The following is a 17,749-nucleotide window of genomic DNA, read 5'->3' on the forward strand; positions in this document are numbered from 1 at the left end:
GCTGTAGTCCTAAAGACAATGCTACAGATACATTTTGCTCGGATTTTAGTACACTCAGAAGTATTCACAGAACTGACCTTTTGGAAACTTCAGAGCAGAAAGTCATGTTTATGTCTACAGATGACATGCAGGATTCATTAAGTATTAAAAAAAGCTAGGAAAGAGTCACAGTTACATCTACCTAAGATCTGGATGACATCTGTATGTTAAAGAATTGCTTAAAATATTAAAAGTCATACCATGCTATAGAGGTGTCATACAGCAAGGACTGAAAGACATATGCCTTACAAAAATAAATTATTCTTGTCCTCTATATATGTGATATATCAGGAAAGAATAACGAGTCATCTTCAATTATTATTTAACTCACATTACTTACCTACTCTTTTCCCTACAGCTGCAATACTTCCATTCATTCCAAGCCCATGCGCAGACTAAAAAAAAAAAAATTTCCACAAGGAAATTACTAGCAGATAGAAATTAAATGAAAAGTTAGGCAGTCTGGTATTATCTTATTTTAAAACAATGTTGTATCAATCAACATACCTATGAGTCCAAGATGACTTCCGTCCAAAAAAATTAAAATTCCGCAATATAAAGCCTTATTCAAGATGACTAAGAATCTCCCCATACTTCACAACACACCAAAACGAAGTACATTAGAGATCTGAAGCTAGGCACATATAGTGTCAGTCACAGGGGCAAACTTTGGAATAAATGACAATTAGTGAGCAGCAGATGTCAAGATGACACTTCAAACACAGACACTCGTAATTTTATCATTACAATAACGAATAATTTTAGTTGTGAACTGAACAACCACTTTAATTTTTATGAAAAGTTACTTCTAGGACCCGTTTAGATAAAACGGGCAGTTAAGATACCAACAGGAATTCAGAAAACAGTTTAAGACTATCAGGGATTTAAATACACCTTCCCCTCCCTACCTACCTTCCCTGAAGAGACACATAGACACACACATGAAAGTACAGTTTTCATAACACCTGTACCAGAAAAGACAGGAAAACTTCAATTTCTTTGGAAGCATTAGTACTCACTAGAATATATTTGGCAGCTTCATTTGGAGGAGCAGTTTTCCTAAAGCCTTCTTCCTGAAAATGCGGAAGGTTTGTAGGTAGTGCAATACCAGAAGTCCGAAATCTGCCTGTCCCATGGGAACTCTGTAAACTTCCCCTGTTTGCGCTTCGGGCCAGTGAAGCCAGAAATCCTGAGTTACTTACAGAACTCACAAGTTCTTTGGATGCCTTGTTCGCTACATCTGTGATGTCCCTAGCCTCTGCTTTCGAAATTACATCAGGTCTTTTGCCAAGCGACTCTACTTTCACGCTACGAAATCTAGTAGTCCTAGAAAAAGAGGAGTCTGCTATGCTACGGACTTCCAACGATCGAAACATGTTTGGGGAGGCTGTAGATCTCAAGTTACCAGCCTCAAAGCATTTCGGTTTTGTTTGTGGTTTCAGAGAACTGTGATGTGCCACTTGCGCTGAATATCGAAGAGGTGACAAAAGCAGATTTTTCTGTGGACTTAATTCATGAGTACCGAGAAGACCAGCCCCCATTGCTGCAGTGCTCAGCACTTTGCTAATAGGTTTTCTATGCTGCTTTACAACCTTAGATTCTTCATCTCCATCAGACAGTTCAAGTTCTGGGTTCACCTTTCCTATGTCATATATCTCACTACACTGTTCAGTGGTGCTTGCTTCTGTTAACAAAGCAAAAGCATCTGTTTCAGGCAGAAGTTTTTTTTCTGTTCCATATAGTTCTACATTTGTTAGATTTGGAAACAAAACAGCATCTTCCTCACTTGTTGAGGTCACATTTTTGGATGCTTTTTCTGAATTTGCAGGCAGAGATGCAACAGGAGTCAGAATGCTATTTGTAGGCAGTTTTGCATTTTCTAGTTCGACACGAGATATTTTCGGTGGTAACCTGATGCTACTAACTGACTGAGACCAAGAGTTGCTCTGCCAAGTGTCATCTTCCTTAAGAAAGTCATTAGTTGTGGACGGCATTGTTCTACCAGCAGTGGCCAAAGCAGCCAGTGCTGAAAGTGCATTTTGGGAAGACTCCGAGGGATATGAATTTCCAGGAGGAGGTAGGCAAGACTGTCCGATATGGGGGAGCACTCTTAAAAAGCGGTGACGAGCAGCAGCCACTGAGCCACCAGATGGTCGAGGAGCCATTGGAGGACGAGGTTTCACCTTGACAGTTTTCTTAGGCTATTAAAAAAAAAAAACAAACAAACAAAAAACCACACAGAACAACAATCAGTATTTGAATTATGGTTGCATTCAAAGACCTGACTGAGATCACATTCCCAGGAATCCAGACAGTGTAGAGCCAGAAAGGACCAAATCATTCTTTCTGCTCCTTCATCTGTTACTAGCCACCAAGACTTCACCCCAACATCTGAATAATAAAATCAAAGATTATAATCAGAAAAGGCTTTTTAGTAAATAGGCCACATGTCAGAGGAATAGCAAAGGGAAGCCAGAATACCATCAAAGTTATCCAGAAGAGCTTAGGGTCTCAAACAAGACAACAAAAGAAAGTATATCATCTTCATTTTACATCTAGGTAACCTAGACAGACATGAACTGTAACATAATGTTTTTATCTTCTAGGTAATCTCATTCCCATATTTAACTTTATAGGCTTTTCAGTTACAGTATTTCTAATGATGTTTCACTTAAGAGAAACACTGATTTTTACCAGAGCAGTACTGCAAACTGATGCTACTTAAAGCACGGGAAGAAAAACCAAAAAAGCCCGAAAAACCCCACACACCCAAAAAAAACACCGATGCAAATAAATCCAGGACCCGTAGTGAATTCTTTGAATGTGGACAGGTAGATCCAAGTAAAGTCAATGCCCCACAGCAGAACATTTATACAATAGCATTTACCTAAACAACAGATAAGAAATTGTCTACCCTTGATCACTTCACTTCCCAAGACAGCAAAGTATCTGACCTGATTTTTAGAAAAGCCAGCACTAGGAAAGTACAAGCCATTTTACAATAGAAAAATGGAAATCACAACTTTACCTTTTTACTCAGATTCATGTTCTCCATCTTTGCCTTGAGCAGTTTCATTTTATTCATAGTAATTGAATTCTCAATAATCTGTTGGCCAGAAGGCGATGCCTCTGTCTCATCTCCATCATCAGCATATAAGTTATAAACTGAACCACCACTGAAAATAAAAGAAAGTTTGCGTTCACCCTCTAATGAAGTAATTTAATTATGTTTTCAATGTAGAGTATTCTCACAATTAGAAAGTCATATCCGTAGTTGATCTGTTGACAAAGCAGTTATGTAAAACTGTATGCAAAGACATTTCAAATTCATTTATTTTAGCACATAAGCATTCCTTATTAGATGCTCAGCAAAGTGATGATGCTGAAATCAGAACACAGCCACACTTCTGGGAAGTTGTTATACCATATACAGTTGGTTCACACTCACTATATATTTTTCCCCACAGAGTGAATATCCAGTTCCACAAATGTCTCCTGAAGGTATGGCCAAAGCTGTTAACTGTGTGACTCAGACAACAAGCTGATCAGTTTTCCAATTAACCAGACACTGGCATGGAAGGAAAGTCCAAATTTCTATCCATCCTGAGGGGTGTTCTCACCATAAATGGAAATGGAGGGGTCACCCATGTGGATGTGATATTCTATTTCTCCTTTTCAAAATAAAAACAAACAAACAAAAAAAATAAAAAAGGATCAGTTTAGGTTTCCAAAGAGTCTCACATTGGGAAAAAAAAATAAACAGATTAGAATTGCTAGGCCCAAGACAAAATATTTTAACTCGGTAGTCACTGGAAATTTATAGCATCACATTGCCTTTTTCCATTCTGTATTCTAACAGAATGCAAAAACTTTGTTTTAAAGTCAGTATCTGACTTGTTTTTCCTGTGAAGCATTAATCACTAACACACATCCAACATTTGACAGTGAAACGAAAGAACCAGTAGGAGTGTCCAATTCATTACAAATTGATGCATTTTCAACACTGCATATAGTACCTTTTAAAGAGCGTTTTAATTCTTCCATTAGGCTGTCGGCAGCTAGAAATTGTGACAATCAGGCAATTCCCCTGTGTTCATCCAAATGTCTTAGTAGATCTAACTAAAGTTTCTACTCTCCACAAGAGACCAAGAACTTAAGCTCATGAGAAAGTACCAAAAAAAAAAAAGCTTTCACTAATTACAGCTTGCATCTTGCCTGATTCTTGGAAATATTCTGCTGCCCTTAGCCAGCACAGCTGGGAGACAGATCTTTAACAGCAAGATGGCAGCAAATTCAAAGCAAGAGTCAGCAAAATAGTCCAGTCATTTCTTACCAAAAACTGAACAGCTCTATATGGGGAGAGTCAGCATGCATATTACATACCTCTCCTGGTAAGGATTCTACACTAAAGAATAATTTCAGAATTTTAACTCTGCAAAGACTAAAGTCACCAACTCAAAACAATTCTTTGAACTTCCCTTCCTTTAAGGTAAGCATAGAAAAAAAAGTGATATGTCTCACATTTGGTTGTTTTTTTCTTTGGGTTTTTGCAAAAACAATGCAAAAACAATTGTTATCCTTTTTCTTGCATTTTCTGGCTAAATAGGAGCCAAAAATACTAAAAAAGAAAAAGAAGAGTAATAAAGGATTTTTTTGCTTTAATGTGACTGTAAAATTATAAAAGTTAGACAGGAAGCTTTGTTCTTGATAATATACTTATTTTCCAATGAGTACATTTCAAATTTATTTTGTCCATAGCTGTCAACATTCCTGAAATCTTGCTTGTAAAACGTGTGCCTCAAAAATGATCGGTAGCTTGTTAAAACACTTTTGACACCAATGTCTGCCAGTCCTCTACCACAACTTCAAGAATTTTCTTTTAATCCAGAGACAATAATCATTGTATGTATTTACACCTTGTCAAGTTTTAACCATTAACCACAGATAAAATAAAATGATCTGGAGAACTATAAAACAAAACCCAAACCAAGGTCTTTCTAAACTGCAGTCACTAAATTCTGCTCCACACATAAGCAATGTGAGAAGAGCTGACAAACAAGTGCCTCAAAATGCTCAGTCACCAGTATACCCACACATACAAACACATTAAACTGTCAGTGTGGAAAATACTAGTATTCAGAGTGATTCATAGCCTTCTTCTATAAAGATCAGATGAAAAGGTCTCCTCCCTTTGCTACTTTTTCCATTTCCCACAAAATCTGACCTGGCCATAATAACAAATTCAAAAATTAGGATTTCTTCTCCCTACTCGCACCCCCCCCCCGCCTTACTGTCTGCCTTAGTAGAAAAGCTAATAAATGTACTCCCATAGAAAGCACAGAGGAAGAGAAACAGCTCAAGCTGAATGTTTTTAACTCATGTGGCTTCCAACCTAATTGGATCATTTGACTAGGGACAGCACATTTCTTAAGCATAATGTTATACATGCTGCTTTTATACATGCTGCTGTGCTTTGAAGGGCTTACCAAGATGCCTTGCAAGAGCCAAAAGTGTGGTTTATTCCTCAGGTTTGCTACATTTAGCCAATCTCAAGTAAATTACTGTTTAATCTATATACTAGCACTACCTAACTGAAAAGTACTAAGAATTTCAGATAATTGTCCATGCTAGTTTTAAATGGAAAAAAAAAAATTGTCACATACACACACACAAGAATTTGAACATGTAGGCAGATACCAGGGATCCCATTATACTGAAAAAATGAAGTTCAAACTCCTGACTACTTCTTGCACCAACTCTCAGTATAGCATCCGCAGTCCTAGCTTTGGTTTAGTTTGGATGTTCTTTGGATTTAAAAGCTAAAAGGAAACAATTTGGTAATAGGCAGGGTATCAGTGAGAACAGGAATTACATCTGTCTGCTCCTCTTTCCAGAAGTGTATCCAGGCCAATGCAGCAGCAAGGTTCCCAGTTCTTACTGATGATGGTGGTTTTTACCTATTTCAAATCTACACACAATACCATATGTGGCCACTTACTGAAAAAGAGTGCCGGGGCTGAAAGATAAGATCACAGACCTAAAATATTTGTATCTGTCCTCTTCTTTCCCTCCAGTAAGTGTATATCAAACACTAGCTTTTCCTACTCTGTGTAACTATGTGGGAATTCAACCTTGGTATTTCATTCAGCCTGCAATTAAGTACAGATCTCTTATAAAAGTTTCTAAGAATAATATCACTCTGAACACACTGAATATAAACCAAGTACAAAGCTCTTGCTTTCACTTTGTAAACAGGAACAAGAATAATTACTTAAAACAGTGCAAGCCTTAGCCTCAAAGAAAATGCAGCTAGTCTCCAGAATAGGGACTCCTTTCCTTACAGCTGTACAAGTATGAAGTTCTTCAGGGGATAAAAAAACCTACCCAGAAACTGCAGTAGAAAGATAGAATCTAATAATTTTTAATCGATGGTACCAATTTTGATAGCTTTAGCAAAAAGACTAGTAATTTGTTTACTACAAAGTAGTAGCTTGAGTAACATACTTACTCTTCTGAGAACAGTACTTTAATTCTGTGACAGTGATTGAGACAAGTTTGGTACCTCAACAGTAGCTAATCTGAGGCCTAATTATGTCCAAAGGCTAGCTCTATTGGTAATTACTTCAGTATATCTTAAAAAAAAACAAACATAACACACCTCCCTCCCAGCGTTTCTCTGAAACTTCAGACAAACACTCTCAGGATTTTGCACTGCCAATCTGCTAGCTTCCTGACTAATCATTTTGTCAAGTCATATCCATACAAAAAAGAAAGTTTATGCTGTGAACAGAGAAACGTTTATAAAACTAAACAAATGCCTTAAGATGGAAGAGAAAGTACTTAATGAAAGTTTTAAATATCTTTATTGCCAAATTGACTCTCCTGTGAAATGTGCCCTTTTAGAAAGGGCTGGAATGCTGAGAACTGCCTCAAGCACGAGGTCAGCTTTATCTCACTCTATTGACACACACAGTGACAGACTGTCAGCATGACTACCGACCACAAGGTACTACTGTACTAACAGTACAGTACAGGCCACCCAGTTACAGCATTTTAGTATCCCTTAGGGCACAATTCTTGCAATATTCCAGATATATTCCAGATATATTCCAGATATTCTTTTGACAAAGTCAACAAATAAAGCTGAAAATTACACAGCATCCCCCTTTTGAAGAATAATACAAAGATTAAAACCAACTTTACCTCAAAGATTCAGATAATGGCGTTAAAGTGCCATCTCCCCGATCTACCACACGGAAGAAATTCAACTGATCTCCTTCTCGATATACTAAGAAGGTAACTTGTTTGTTGGATGGCCCTTTCTCCCAGATCTCATCCCTACTGGGATCCATGTATTGAGCCATTTCCCTGATAGGGTCTTCCACAGGAACTACAAAGAGAAAAAACAGAATAAAATCAACTTATTATTATTGTTTTGATCACTTTTGAAAGCTCAGCTCAGTTTACAATGGGAATTCCCAACCTAGAAGATATGCTGAGTGTTTTACAAGTTAAAATTATCAAGGGGATATCTCCATTTTCATTCCTCTATAGATGATTTACACATCCAAGTTTATCATCCGACTGAACCAATGCCTGATTCTTACTAATCAGATTTTAACTATTTGTATAATGACATTGCAGTATAATTTTTTCTGCACGTAAAGAATTGCTGATTTTAAGACTTGATGATTCTATACATACAAAGATACTTGTTAAACTAAGGGTACACAAAATGAAAAGGATGGTGCACTTGGTATGCTAAGGAAGAAAAGACAGCAGAAAATCCCTCTGGTTTTGTTAAGTATTTTTCCAATTAATTTGGAACTGAAGTCTGCTCACCTAAAATGCTTAGCTAAGAGATGCTGTTTACAGTTATAAGATGTTGCATGAAAACCATAGCTTTTTAACTGAGTTAACACCTACCTCTTCTGGTGTTAATAGGTCCACCTCGCATAGCCAGAACTAACTTTAGAGTGCAGCCTTCTGAAATGCTGTAAATAACAACAAAAAAGTTTTTGTAGCATTCTCTATTGCTTATGCTAACAATAATTTAGAAACATTCATTGCAATTTTATTCTATACTTACTTGTAATCATTCAAACAACAGTCATCCTTCAGCTCTGTATTATTCCAAATTAAGTGCTGCTGAGAGACAGGAATACCTAAACAAAACAACAAAAAGAGAGTATTAAAATTGAGGCTTAGTGGGAGGGCTTTTGGGGAGTTTTGCTTTTTGAAGAATGTGAGGGTAATAGAAAAGAGGCAATAAAGAGGATCACATGGGAAAGAAGAAAGGAAGCAGGACAAAGACAGGCACTTGAGCAGCCTCCAGTCATAATATCCAACCTCCCAAATAGTCATTAAGAACAAAGTTACAGTTTTCAGCAGGCTTGTGCTGGTACTCTGAGTTCAATCTTCTGGCTCAAAAAGGGGTCTGTAGAAGTATTCAATTGCTTGAGGCTTACTGAATACTTGCTCTTTTCCAGTCATCAGATGAGAGAGGTTTTTTCCTGTTATCTGTACCTCAGGGCTTTATGTCTACCGACAGAAAAAAAAGGATAAAACTTCTAACTACAGAACTGCTGAATAATTTAATCACAGACTTATATTCTGTATTACTCACAGTAAAGACAAGGTTGCATTCAGGTAACTGGTGGCAGCTCTATTACAGTGGTGACAGCTGTATATGTGTTTTATCACTGCTTGGTTTGGAACCTGAAAGTTAGCAAGTACAATATCGTACCATAGCAGTTAGTCAAACTCCGTACTACAAACACTTTTGTTGTGGGTGTTCTTTTAGGCCATCAGAACGTTTTGTTACCTATATCCAGTAATACACATTTTCAACTCAAGTTCTAGGACAGATGTGGCTAACTATTTTTTGTTAAAAGGAAATAAGCATACTGAATATTTGTCCCTTATGAAAAATCCATATTCTACAGAATGACTTTGTTTCTTTTTGCTTGCATAGTCAACTCATTTAGATAAAAATGTAATACACATTAAAGATAATAAGCATAAGCTAGTACAACCTGAGGTCTTCACACATTTTTACTAGAACGCTGCCACTTTCCAAATTTTGGATAGAGTACAAACCAGGACAGTTATGAAACGATGAAACATCTCGCATCACACACAAAAAAGCCAAACCTTCCCTTCAGCATCAAAAAGAAGTACTGTTGTTCAGTTTGTCTAGTGAAATCCAGGTAATTAAGATCTCACTGTGCATTCCTGACAAATTGTAATTAAAATGAAAATCTATAGAGGCCAAGAACTACCTTTTCAAAAAGATCTAAACGCTACTCCTCAGACTAAGAAGCAAAAGCTGTAAATATATTTTCCAAAAGGTTACATTAAAGTAAACTCTCTTATACTTTTATTCATTGCATGTTCAGATACTTAAAAAGACATGCGAGTAGCAATGCTACACAGTTAAGACTTCCCAAAATACATCTGGCAAGAGGGGAACACAGAGATCAGAGTCTTCCAGGTGGTTTCCAAAAACCTCTCAGCTTCCCAAGGCTTGCAAGAGCGCTTAGCAAGCTGTGGCAAAAGGTCAGTTAAGTAGCCCATTCCTAGCTGGAGGAAGGGCACAAAGCTACCAACACCCATCACCAGCAAGGAAGAAAAGGGGACCAGATTCTGGTGAAAGTCCAAGCAGATTCAACAGGCAAGTAGGAGACACACTAGAGTGAACACTCCTGTGCAGAAGGAGGAGTGCACTTTGGAGGAACTGTCATTGTTATTATTTAAGTTTTACAGAAGATGACAATTTCCTTTTCTCGCCACAGCTCACATGTAGATCTTCTCTTTTATGAATGACTAACACAACTTTACTTCACTTGGATGGCATTTAACATGAATCTTGTATCCTCTGAAGTTCACAAGACATTTATGAGGGGAGTATGTTCATATAGTAGACTAACATAATTGCTACTACACTGCCAGCTATTTAATAACTGGTTATTGGTTATGTTTCAAGTCTGCAGTGTAAGCAAAACAAGAACAAGTTGGCAACAGCCAGCAAGTCTACAGTGAAGTTCCTTTCTGTGTTGTTTTGCAGTCTTCTGATTACAAACAGTCATTACTGTCTGCATTCGTTATGTTTTCAGCAGCCTCCAAGGAGCAATTTCCAATTACTTTGATAAACTGAGAGAGCATTTGTTAAAAAGGCTGGCTCACTACTGGCAGTACTGCAGTGAAACATGGTTTTGTTCATTTAACAATGACAATGTATTTTTTATGAAATGAACAGATGAAAAGACTATACTCTCCTGTAATGGGAAACAGACAGGTCTTCTAAGAATTCTGTATTTATATATGGAGGAAATAGGACGTGCTTTACAGGTTCAGGTACAGGAAAATACGCATCAGCTGTCCCTTTCCTGGATTATAGTACAGCTTTCTTGAGGAAACATTTGCACGTGAGATCAGCATGTAAAGTTGGCCACAATAATGAGAACCGCGAGATACCCATTCACTATCCCCTCTCCCTAAGCAGCATGTGACTGTATCACTGGCCTGCTCTAAATTGGTACCGAGAAGAAAGTAGGGCAATAAGGTAAATCTCAATGCTCAAATGGAAGTGGGCTAGCCAGGTGATGCTGTAGGAGGACAGAAGAGCCTGCAGACTACCTATTGCAATGGCTGCAGATGTGGTGATAACCTGACCTATTAAAATGGGGGGAGGAGAGAAGTAGGTACTGTATCCTGCCTCTGAATCAGAGTATCAGATACACTTTTAAGCTTCACTCCTTTACTCTTCTTTCTGGCATGCTAAGTAGGCTCACCAGAGAAACTGATGTGGTCAAGTCTGACCCAGAAAAAAAACCCTATAGATTTCAGAACAAACTTGATTTTACATTGTGGGTAGAAGGTTACTACATTTAAAAACACCACAAACATTTCACAGTCAAAGTTCAAACAGTGTACTTACTTTTCATCCAATGTTGAAATTGGTGGAGCGTTTCTTAAACATTTACTTTTTGTTCTACTTACAGAGAGGCTGGGCTCACAGTCTTATTTTCCCCCACAAACTAGCTACGCTAGGGAAGAGGTGCAAAGGTTCGCAACTTACAGCAGCAGGACTGTTTTCATAACTGTCAACCCCCCACCCCGGCTTTCATTTGTATGACAGTAAGCTACGTTAGTGTAAGTGATGGTCAGTACTGACCTACTCTTTATCCTAGGGACTGACAAAGAGCAAGCTCTTAACAACAGCAAGTCATCAGTAACTAAATACAGGCCCACAAAATTTCCTGATAAAAGTGACTTTATTTACACCTTCCAGATGCTCCTCAACCATCAGATCTGGGCACATGCTTACATTTGCAGGAATGTTTTCCCAGCTCAGACATGGCATAAGCTTAAAAAAAAGCTTCATGGACTTCTAGTCTCTATCAGCACAGTAAACACGCAAATGACAAAGCAAACAGGAGACAGAGGAAAAGCAGTAGACAGAAGAAAAGCAAGACTCGTTCTGTTAAAAACTCTTCACACTTGTGCAATCCACTTACTCCAGTCCTGTCAGACGCATAGCTATTTTCTCTAATGCAAGTAGTAATAAATACCATTATTACATAATCTGAATTCACAGAATATTGAAAGAAACACAACATCTTTAAGAAGTCTGCTTGATATTCATCCAGTTGCTTTCACTTAAGTGAAACTGCTGTACATAGGCAGCAAAATAATGACAGCAAAAAGACCAAAGAAAAACAGCAACTCTCATGATGAATTGAGAGTACACACACGTACGACAACAAAATTATTGTTGCATCTGTCGTTCCCTGCTAAACACGAGCATTCCAAATTAATACATACTCTGAAAGCTAGTTCTGTTTTCCCCCTTTGCAATAATATAAGAACAAGAGAACATCTCAATTTTCATCTAAAAAGGTAGATGTTTCCACATACACAGATCATAAAATTCAGTTGCAAGCAGTCACTGAACAGACCATGACTGAGTTGTTTTTCCCTTATTTTAAAGCTAGGTACGTAAATGAGGGCCTTAACACTCCATACTGTAGAATGCAAATTAATTCCGGCAAGTTAGTAATACTACTACCAACATCAAATCCCAAACCCCAGCTCATCCCTTGCGACTCAATCCTATCCTAGTGAACAAACATGTTTACAGGTATTATGTATGGTTCCGTAACAGATGAAAGAATTAACCACTACTAGAAATACACCCTTTGAATGTTCCTTCTATAAAATTCAATATAATAATTGTTGTTTCCATATGAAGAATACTAAACTTTGTTCAGCCCAGCAGCTACAAAGACTTGTGCAACGGAGGAAGCAGGAAGAGATCTTCTCAGTTAAAAAAAAAAAAAAAAAAAAAAAGCTATTTCCTCTTTCAATGAAATCCTACTGTTTTTAAGTACCATTCACTTGTTAAAGCTCAGTCTTTCAAGTTACCTTGAAACTCAGGTACCATCCTATCCATGTCCATCAACACATGATCCTGCTTTCAAATACAAATAATCAACAACAAGTAAAACCAATAGAGTATGCAGCACTGCTGGCAACGCTATGCTATGCTGCTGGCTGTGTGTATTCTAGCTTTTAGGCTACCAGTAGAGACAAATGGAGCTATTTCTTCTACAGTGTACCATTTTAAAAGGCTCGCTCTGTGAATCTCAGACTAGGAGCGATCTACCCTAGGTGCCTCCAAAGTCAACATTATACCAAATCTAAATTTTTTGATACCAAGTGCTTATTTCACATGGAACATATTTGAGGACAAATGCCTGGATCTGATCCAAACACACATTAGATCTGCTTTGACTTCAGTTTATGAGTAGACTTGCACTGAAATTTCAGATGCAATAGAACCCATTAATAATTTTTTACCCATATTCTTTACTGACTAAAACCAACAGAAAACAGAAAGCTGGAGATCTAGAGCTCTTTCTTAGTAAGGTACCAATGTCTACTACAGCTGTCTAAACAAACCCTTTCCACATCAGATCATTAACCAAGAATGCCAAACAGTATCAGAAGTATACTAAATTCCTAGCATGCCATCCATGTTATCCTTTAATACTACACTGCAGATAGTCTACAGCTATTGATATTCCAGTTGTTGACGAAGATCAGTTCGTCTCAAATTAGTTTTATTATTAGTCTCTTACAATTAGAGGCATTGGTGACATTTGAACAAACTTGTTAACTTCTGATGCTATTCCAGATTTTGTTTTTGAAGATCTCAGGTAATTTTCCCAAAACTTGTCTTTTTGTATACTTAGATACCATCATCCTCAACACCCAAATGAGTCCATAGAGATAATACACATATTAGGGACCCTATATAGTCTCCCAGGAGTGCAGGAGGCATTGATCAGACAGAAGCGCAGCTTAAATGAGAGGTTCACACCCCATGAAAGCTGACACGATACAATAACAAAAAGTGAAAAACAGCAGCAGAAACAGGAACAGATGTAACCTTTCTCTTTCCCATACTAAATCACAACAGCAAAATTACTTTAGGATTTTCACTCTACCTGGGTGATTCATTGCTTGAACTTCTGCACTATAATAGGAACTTTGCCACTGAAAAGTTATTATTTTTTTTACATGCAATAGCAACCCCAAATGCAACACAAAATTTATTTGTCATTGTGTGTCTGTCCCCTTCACACATAGCTGATAAACCTGTTTTCACTCTGCTTCCCATAAATCATATTAATCAAGACATTACAGGTATTTTAACTCTGTTCTGGAGCAGCGAGGTATTTCAATCAACTTTTAACAGTTCAATGATAAGCAATAGTGAACTCTTATCTTCCATGTTTTAATGAAATTTACTTATGAATAATTTAGTCTATACAGCAGGCACCTAAGCCATTAATTACCTTATCATCCTATGAACTACAACATGTGAACAAAATTCTGAATAAGCAATATTATAACTTTATCACTCAGCTGTTCTTGTAATAAGAAATTGTGATACTTTTGTAAGCTAGGCACACTCAGCCTACAATAATAAGCTGTAGGTATAATTCATTATGTCTATTCGCAATCTCCCATTTTGGACTACAGTAAATTCAAATTCCTCTTCCTCACATCTCCCACTGGTCTCTTCATGCGTCCTTTAAAGCTCACTCCTCCTTCATCTATACTGTCTAGATAACCTGCCTTCTCCTGTACTCCACTGCCTATGCTCCCTTTTAGTTCACTCTTAGTCAGCATTCCATCACGTATCTGCTTCCATCTCTCCTACACCTATATTCAATCATGAAGAAGAAAAACACTTTCCTTTTCTTATTTCACCTCTAGCCTCCAGGAGCATCTCAAGACATTCTCTGACTTATGATTAATTATGGCCTTGTCCACAGGAAACAAAAGCACATCCACATAGCTGTGCTGATGTAAACCCTAGTTATCTTCATGGTGGAGCTTCTACTAAGTAATCTTACTACCAAGAAGTCACCCCTATTGCTGCCATGCTTCTGTGTTTTTAGACTTGTGCCAGCTACTTTTTTTTTTTCCCGTCCATTAGCACAGATTTCCATAAGAGGAGGAGTATATCTCAGATTCAATCTCCCATCTCCCAGAGGGTCAGTTCTACACAGACAGAAGCATGAAAAACATGTACAGGTATACTGGGGAAGGACAGGACCCCTTTTCTTAAAATTAGCAACTCTAGTACTCTCAGCTTGTACAGCTACACAGTTCTTTAACTTCTTCAAAATGAGAAAGAAGATGTAATGCTGCAAAGTAGCTGAAGTATGTATACATATGTATTTCAGATCACATTCTTTCATGCAGGACCATTCTCATTGTAGAGGGAAAGAGGTGAGAGAGAAACAACCTACATCTTTTCTCCTTGCATTAGCACCAGGACTGGCCTCATAACTTAAAGAGGTTTTCACTTTGCAAGATGTGCCAAGTGAATTACTTTAAGACAAAACATTACTCAGCCAGACCTCTACCAGCAAAAGATCACTCACCTAAACAAAATTCAAATCAGTAGCTTCAAGCTGTCTTTGGGGTTTGCCTGCACTACAGTTGCTTTTTTGAGTGCAGTATCATAAACAAAGAAGCAACAGCCATAGCACCTAGTTCAAAGTATGTTCAGACAGTTGCAATATAGACATACTGCAAAACTCAAGTTTATAACCTTGCTAGTTAACAAACAACTTATGTCAGAGAATCCCTTCAACACCAGAAATACTATATCCCATATAATATCAAAGACTTTTTAAGATTTTAATAACGATATACAGAAAAAAAAAAAGAAGAAAAGAAGAGCAAAAATACCAATTTCAGTGAAGCCTAAGCCATGAACCGAGAGGAAAAGGAAAGAACAGAAAACCAACCCAATTCCAATTAAACCTAAGCCATAAACCGAGTGCTTAGCTTATATGTATTACTGAACAAGTAATTTAAATTAACTGGTTTGATTTTAGTAATTAGAATTTGTAAAACAAGACTGCCTCTAAAGTGATAAAGTTTATGCTGAGAGACCATAGTACCTTCCAGTCTTTGAATTTTAGCTTTCACAGAAATAACTGTTTCAAAGGGGGAAACTCGCAGTTCAAAGCATGTTCCTGTGAGCGTTTCAATGAAGAGCTCCATAGTTTCATAAAAAGGAAGCTTGTAGTGAAACGGTCCCATATTATCTTCATTGAAAAATGGAGGCTCTTTCTTGTTGGCCATCACAAAGGATTTACAACCTCTTTGTAAGAAGATCTATCAGGAAACTACATTCCACTTCTAGCCAAGTCAGCTTTGAGGACAGGTGTGGTGCATTGCTGTTCATGTTTGGGATTTTTCACCTATAAAACAAACAAGCATAGTTCTAACAACATCTGCACGTAACTGTTAAAGAGAGTTTCAATTCATTCTTAATGAACAATAAAATAGCTATTAAGAAGCAGTATAGTAGTATCCAGGTCGTGCAACAGATAACCACAAGCGGTATTAGTAACATCATAGTTTTAGGACTCTAGTTTCAGTCAGCATTCCAGGTCCTACCTACTACCTTTTTATTTTGTTTTCACAAGCGACATGACAACCCGACCCACGATATTAATGCCCAAAGCCTCCAGACAAGGGCTGAGCCTTCAGCAGGGTCAGAGCTGGAGAAAAACTCCAGAGAGAGACATAAAAACACGGACTCGCTCGGGCTCGGGGAAGGCAGCGGAGGAGGCGGCAGCTTTGCCGCCTGGGCAGCGCCGCGCCCCCGGCGGCCCGGCCCGGCCCAGCAGGCCGGACCCAGGCCAGCAGAGCGCCCGCAAACAAAGGAGCGAGAGCAGCTGCCCACCCTCCCGCCACCACCGCGCCTCGAGGCGGCCTCACACTCCCGGTAGAACGCGGGGTCCCGCCGCCCGTGCCAGCCGTGCCCCCCGCCCACCCTCGGGGGGGACCTCCCCCGCTTCCCTCCAGGGACGCGCCTCACACCGGCGGGGCTGGGGGAGGGAAGGGGTTAGAGCACTGCCCCTCTCCGCCAGCCCCGGTCAGCGCTCTCGCCGCACGGCCCCTGAGGGAGCAGCACCCCCGAGGGCCCGGAGACAGCCGAGCCGGTCCGCGACGGACGAGGGAGCGTGGGGTCTCACCTCAGCTGTCGCCGCCGGGCCCGCTCGGGGGGAGACGAGGCTCCTCTCCCCCCGTGCAGCCCCGCGCGCTGCGCCTCACAGGAGCTCGCAGCCCCGGCGGGCCTCATGGGGCGGCCGGGGGAGACGCCGCCACAGCAGAGGCGCACGACCCGGGAGCCGCCCGCGCCGCCGCTCGCTCCCCGGCAGCCCCCGCGCCTACCTCGCCTTCATGACAGCCCCGCCAGCCGCCCTCCCACGGGCCAACGCGACGCCCGTTCTCGTGCAGCTCGCCCAATCAGCTCCCTCGAGGGGCGGCGCTCCCGGCGCTCCCAGGGGCCGCTGTCCGCCGGGCCGCCGCACGCTGCTCTCCCCTCTTGCCGTCGTTAAGACGTGCGGCGGCAGCGCGTGCGCGGGGAAAGGGCCCGGATGCAGCGCCCCCACCGCTAACCGCGGCGGCCACGTAACAGCCGCCAGGGAGGCCGCGGTGGCTCCTGGGACATGTAGGCTGACGGGGGCGGGACTGATGGCGGCCTGGTGACCGCCCGCCGGTGCGGGGGTCAGGCAGGGAAGGGCCAGGCTCAGGGCGGCGCCTCCCTTTGGAGCACCCTGGGTCTCTTCTCAGGGAAGACGTGCAAAAACATCATTTATAGCTCAAACTCAGCCCAAGAGGCGCCCAGGGATTGCTAATGCCTCCTGGCGCGGCGCTGGGCCCAGTGAGAGCACGAGGGATGACTCCGAGCCTGTGCAGGCCTCCCCCGTGTCCTCACGCGGGGCAGCCCCGGCCGCCGCAGGGAGAGGAGCACTGCTCGTGGGCACCTTCACTCAAGGTCAGCGTTTGACTCTGCTCCCGCTTCAACATAAGGCGGTCAGGCCAGCCTCCAGGAGCAGTGCTTCCGTTGGACGATCAGAGTCTTCTGTCAAAATACTAGAGAAAACAAGCTTAGCTTATTAGGCGGTGCTAATTACATTAACCACTTTACTTTCCATCTAGGTTTTAAATTATGCAAGACCTACCCTGCCTCTAGCTGTTAGGTCTCGGGCCCAGTTAAAACACTCAGAACAAGTACTGTGGTTTTTCACGTGCCCATAGCAGGTACAGCAGACCTCTGAGAAAGAGCACTGAGCAAGGTGCTGGGTGTTGTACCACTGTCTCCAGCACTGCC

General features: G+C 40.4%; 1 protein-coding gene across 7 annotated transcripts in view; it reads right to left on the reverse strand.

Moving 5' to 3' along the window:
• Positions 1 to 16,932, reverse strand: part of ZFAND4 (zinc finger AN1-type containing 4) — a 32,079-nt gene extending 15,147 nt beyond the window's left edge. For 6 of the 7 annotated variants that reach the window (XR_011048098.1, XR_011048097.1, XM_068399823.1 and 3 more), the window contains exons 1-8: positions 16,608 to 16,781; positions 15,525 to 15,827; positions 8,129 to 8,204; positions 7,966 to 8,033; positions 7,243 to 7,429; positions 3,068 to 3,215; positions 1,059 to 2,240; positions 380 to 434 (exon numbers count right to left, since the gene is read on the reverse strand). Coding sequence is in view for 5 of the 7 variants with exons in the window: in XM_068399823.1 (XP_068255924.1) it covers positions 380 to 434; positions 1,059 to 2,240; positions 3,068 to 3,215; positions 7,243 to 7,429; positions 7,966 to 8,033; positions 8,129 to 8,204; positions 15,525 to 15,708 (1,900 nt within the window). In the remaining 2 variants the exon portion in view is untranslated. Of the gene's footprint in view, positions 1 to 379; positions 435 to 1,058; positions 2,241 to 3,067; positions 3,216 to 7,242; positions 7,430 to 7,965; positions 8,034 to 8,128; positions 8,205 to 15,524; positions 15,828 to 16,607; positions 16,782 to 16,806 lie in introns of those variants that run through there. The other variant, XM_068399822.1, reaches the window with a different exon arrangement.
• Positions 16,933 to 17,749: the final 817 nt, after the last annotated feature.

The sequence above is a fragment of the Nyctibius grandis genome, chromosome 4 (assembly GCF_013368605.1).
Source record: "Nyctibius grandis isolate bNycGra1 chromosome 4, bNycGra1.pri, whole genome shotgun sequence".
Lineage (NCBI taxonomy): Eukaryota > Metazoa > Chordata > Aves > Nyctibiiformes > Nyctibiidae > Nyctibius > Nyctibius grandis.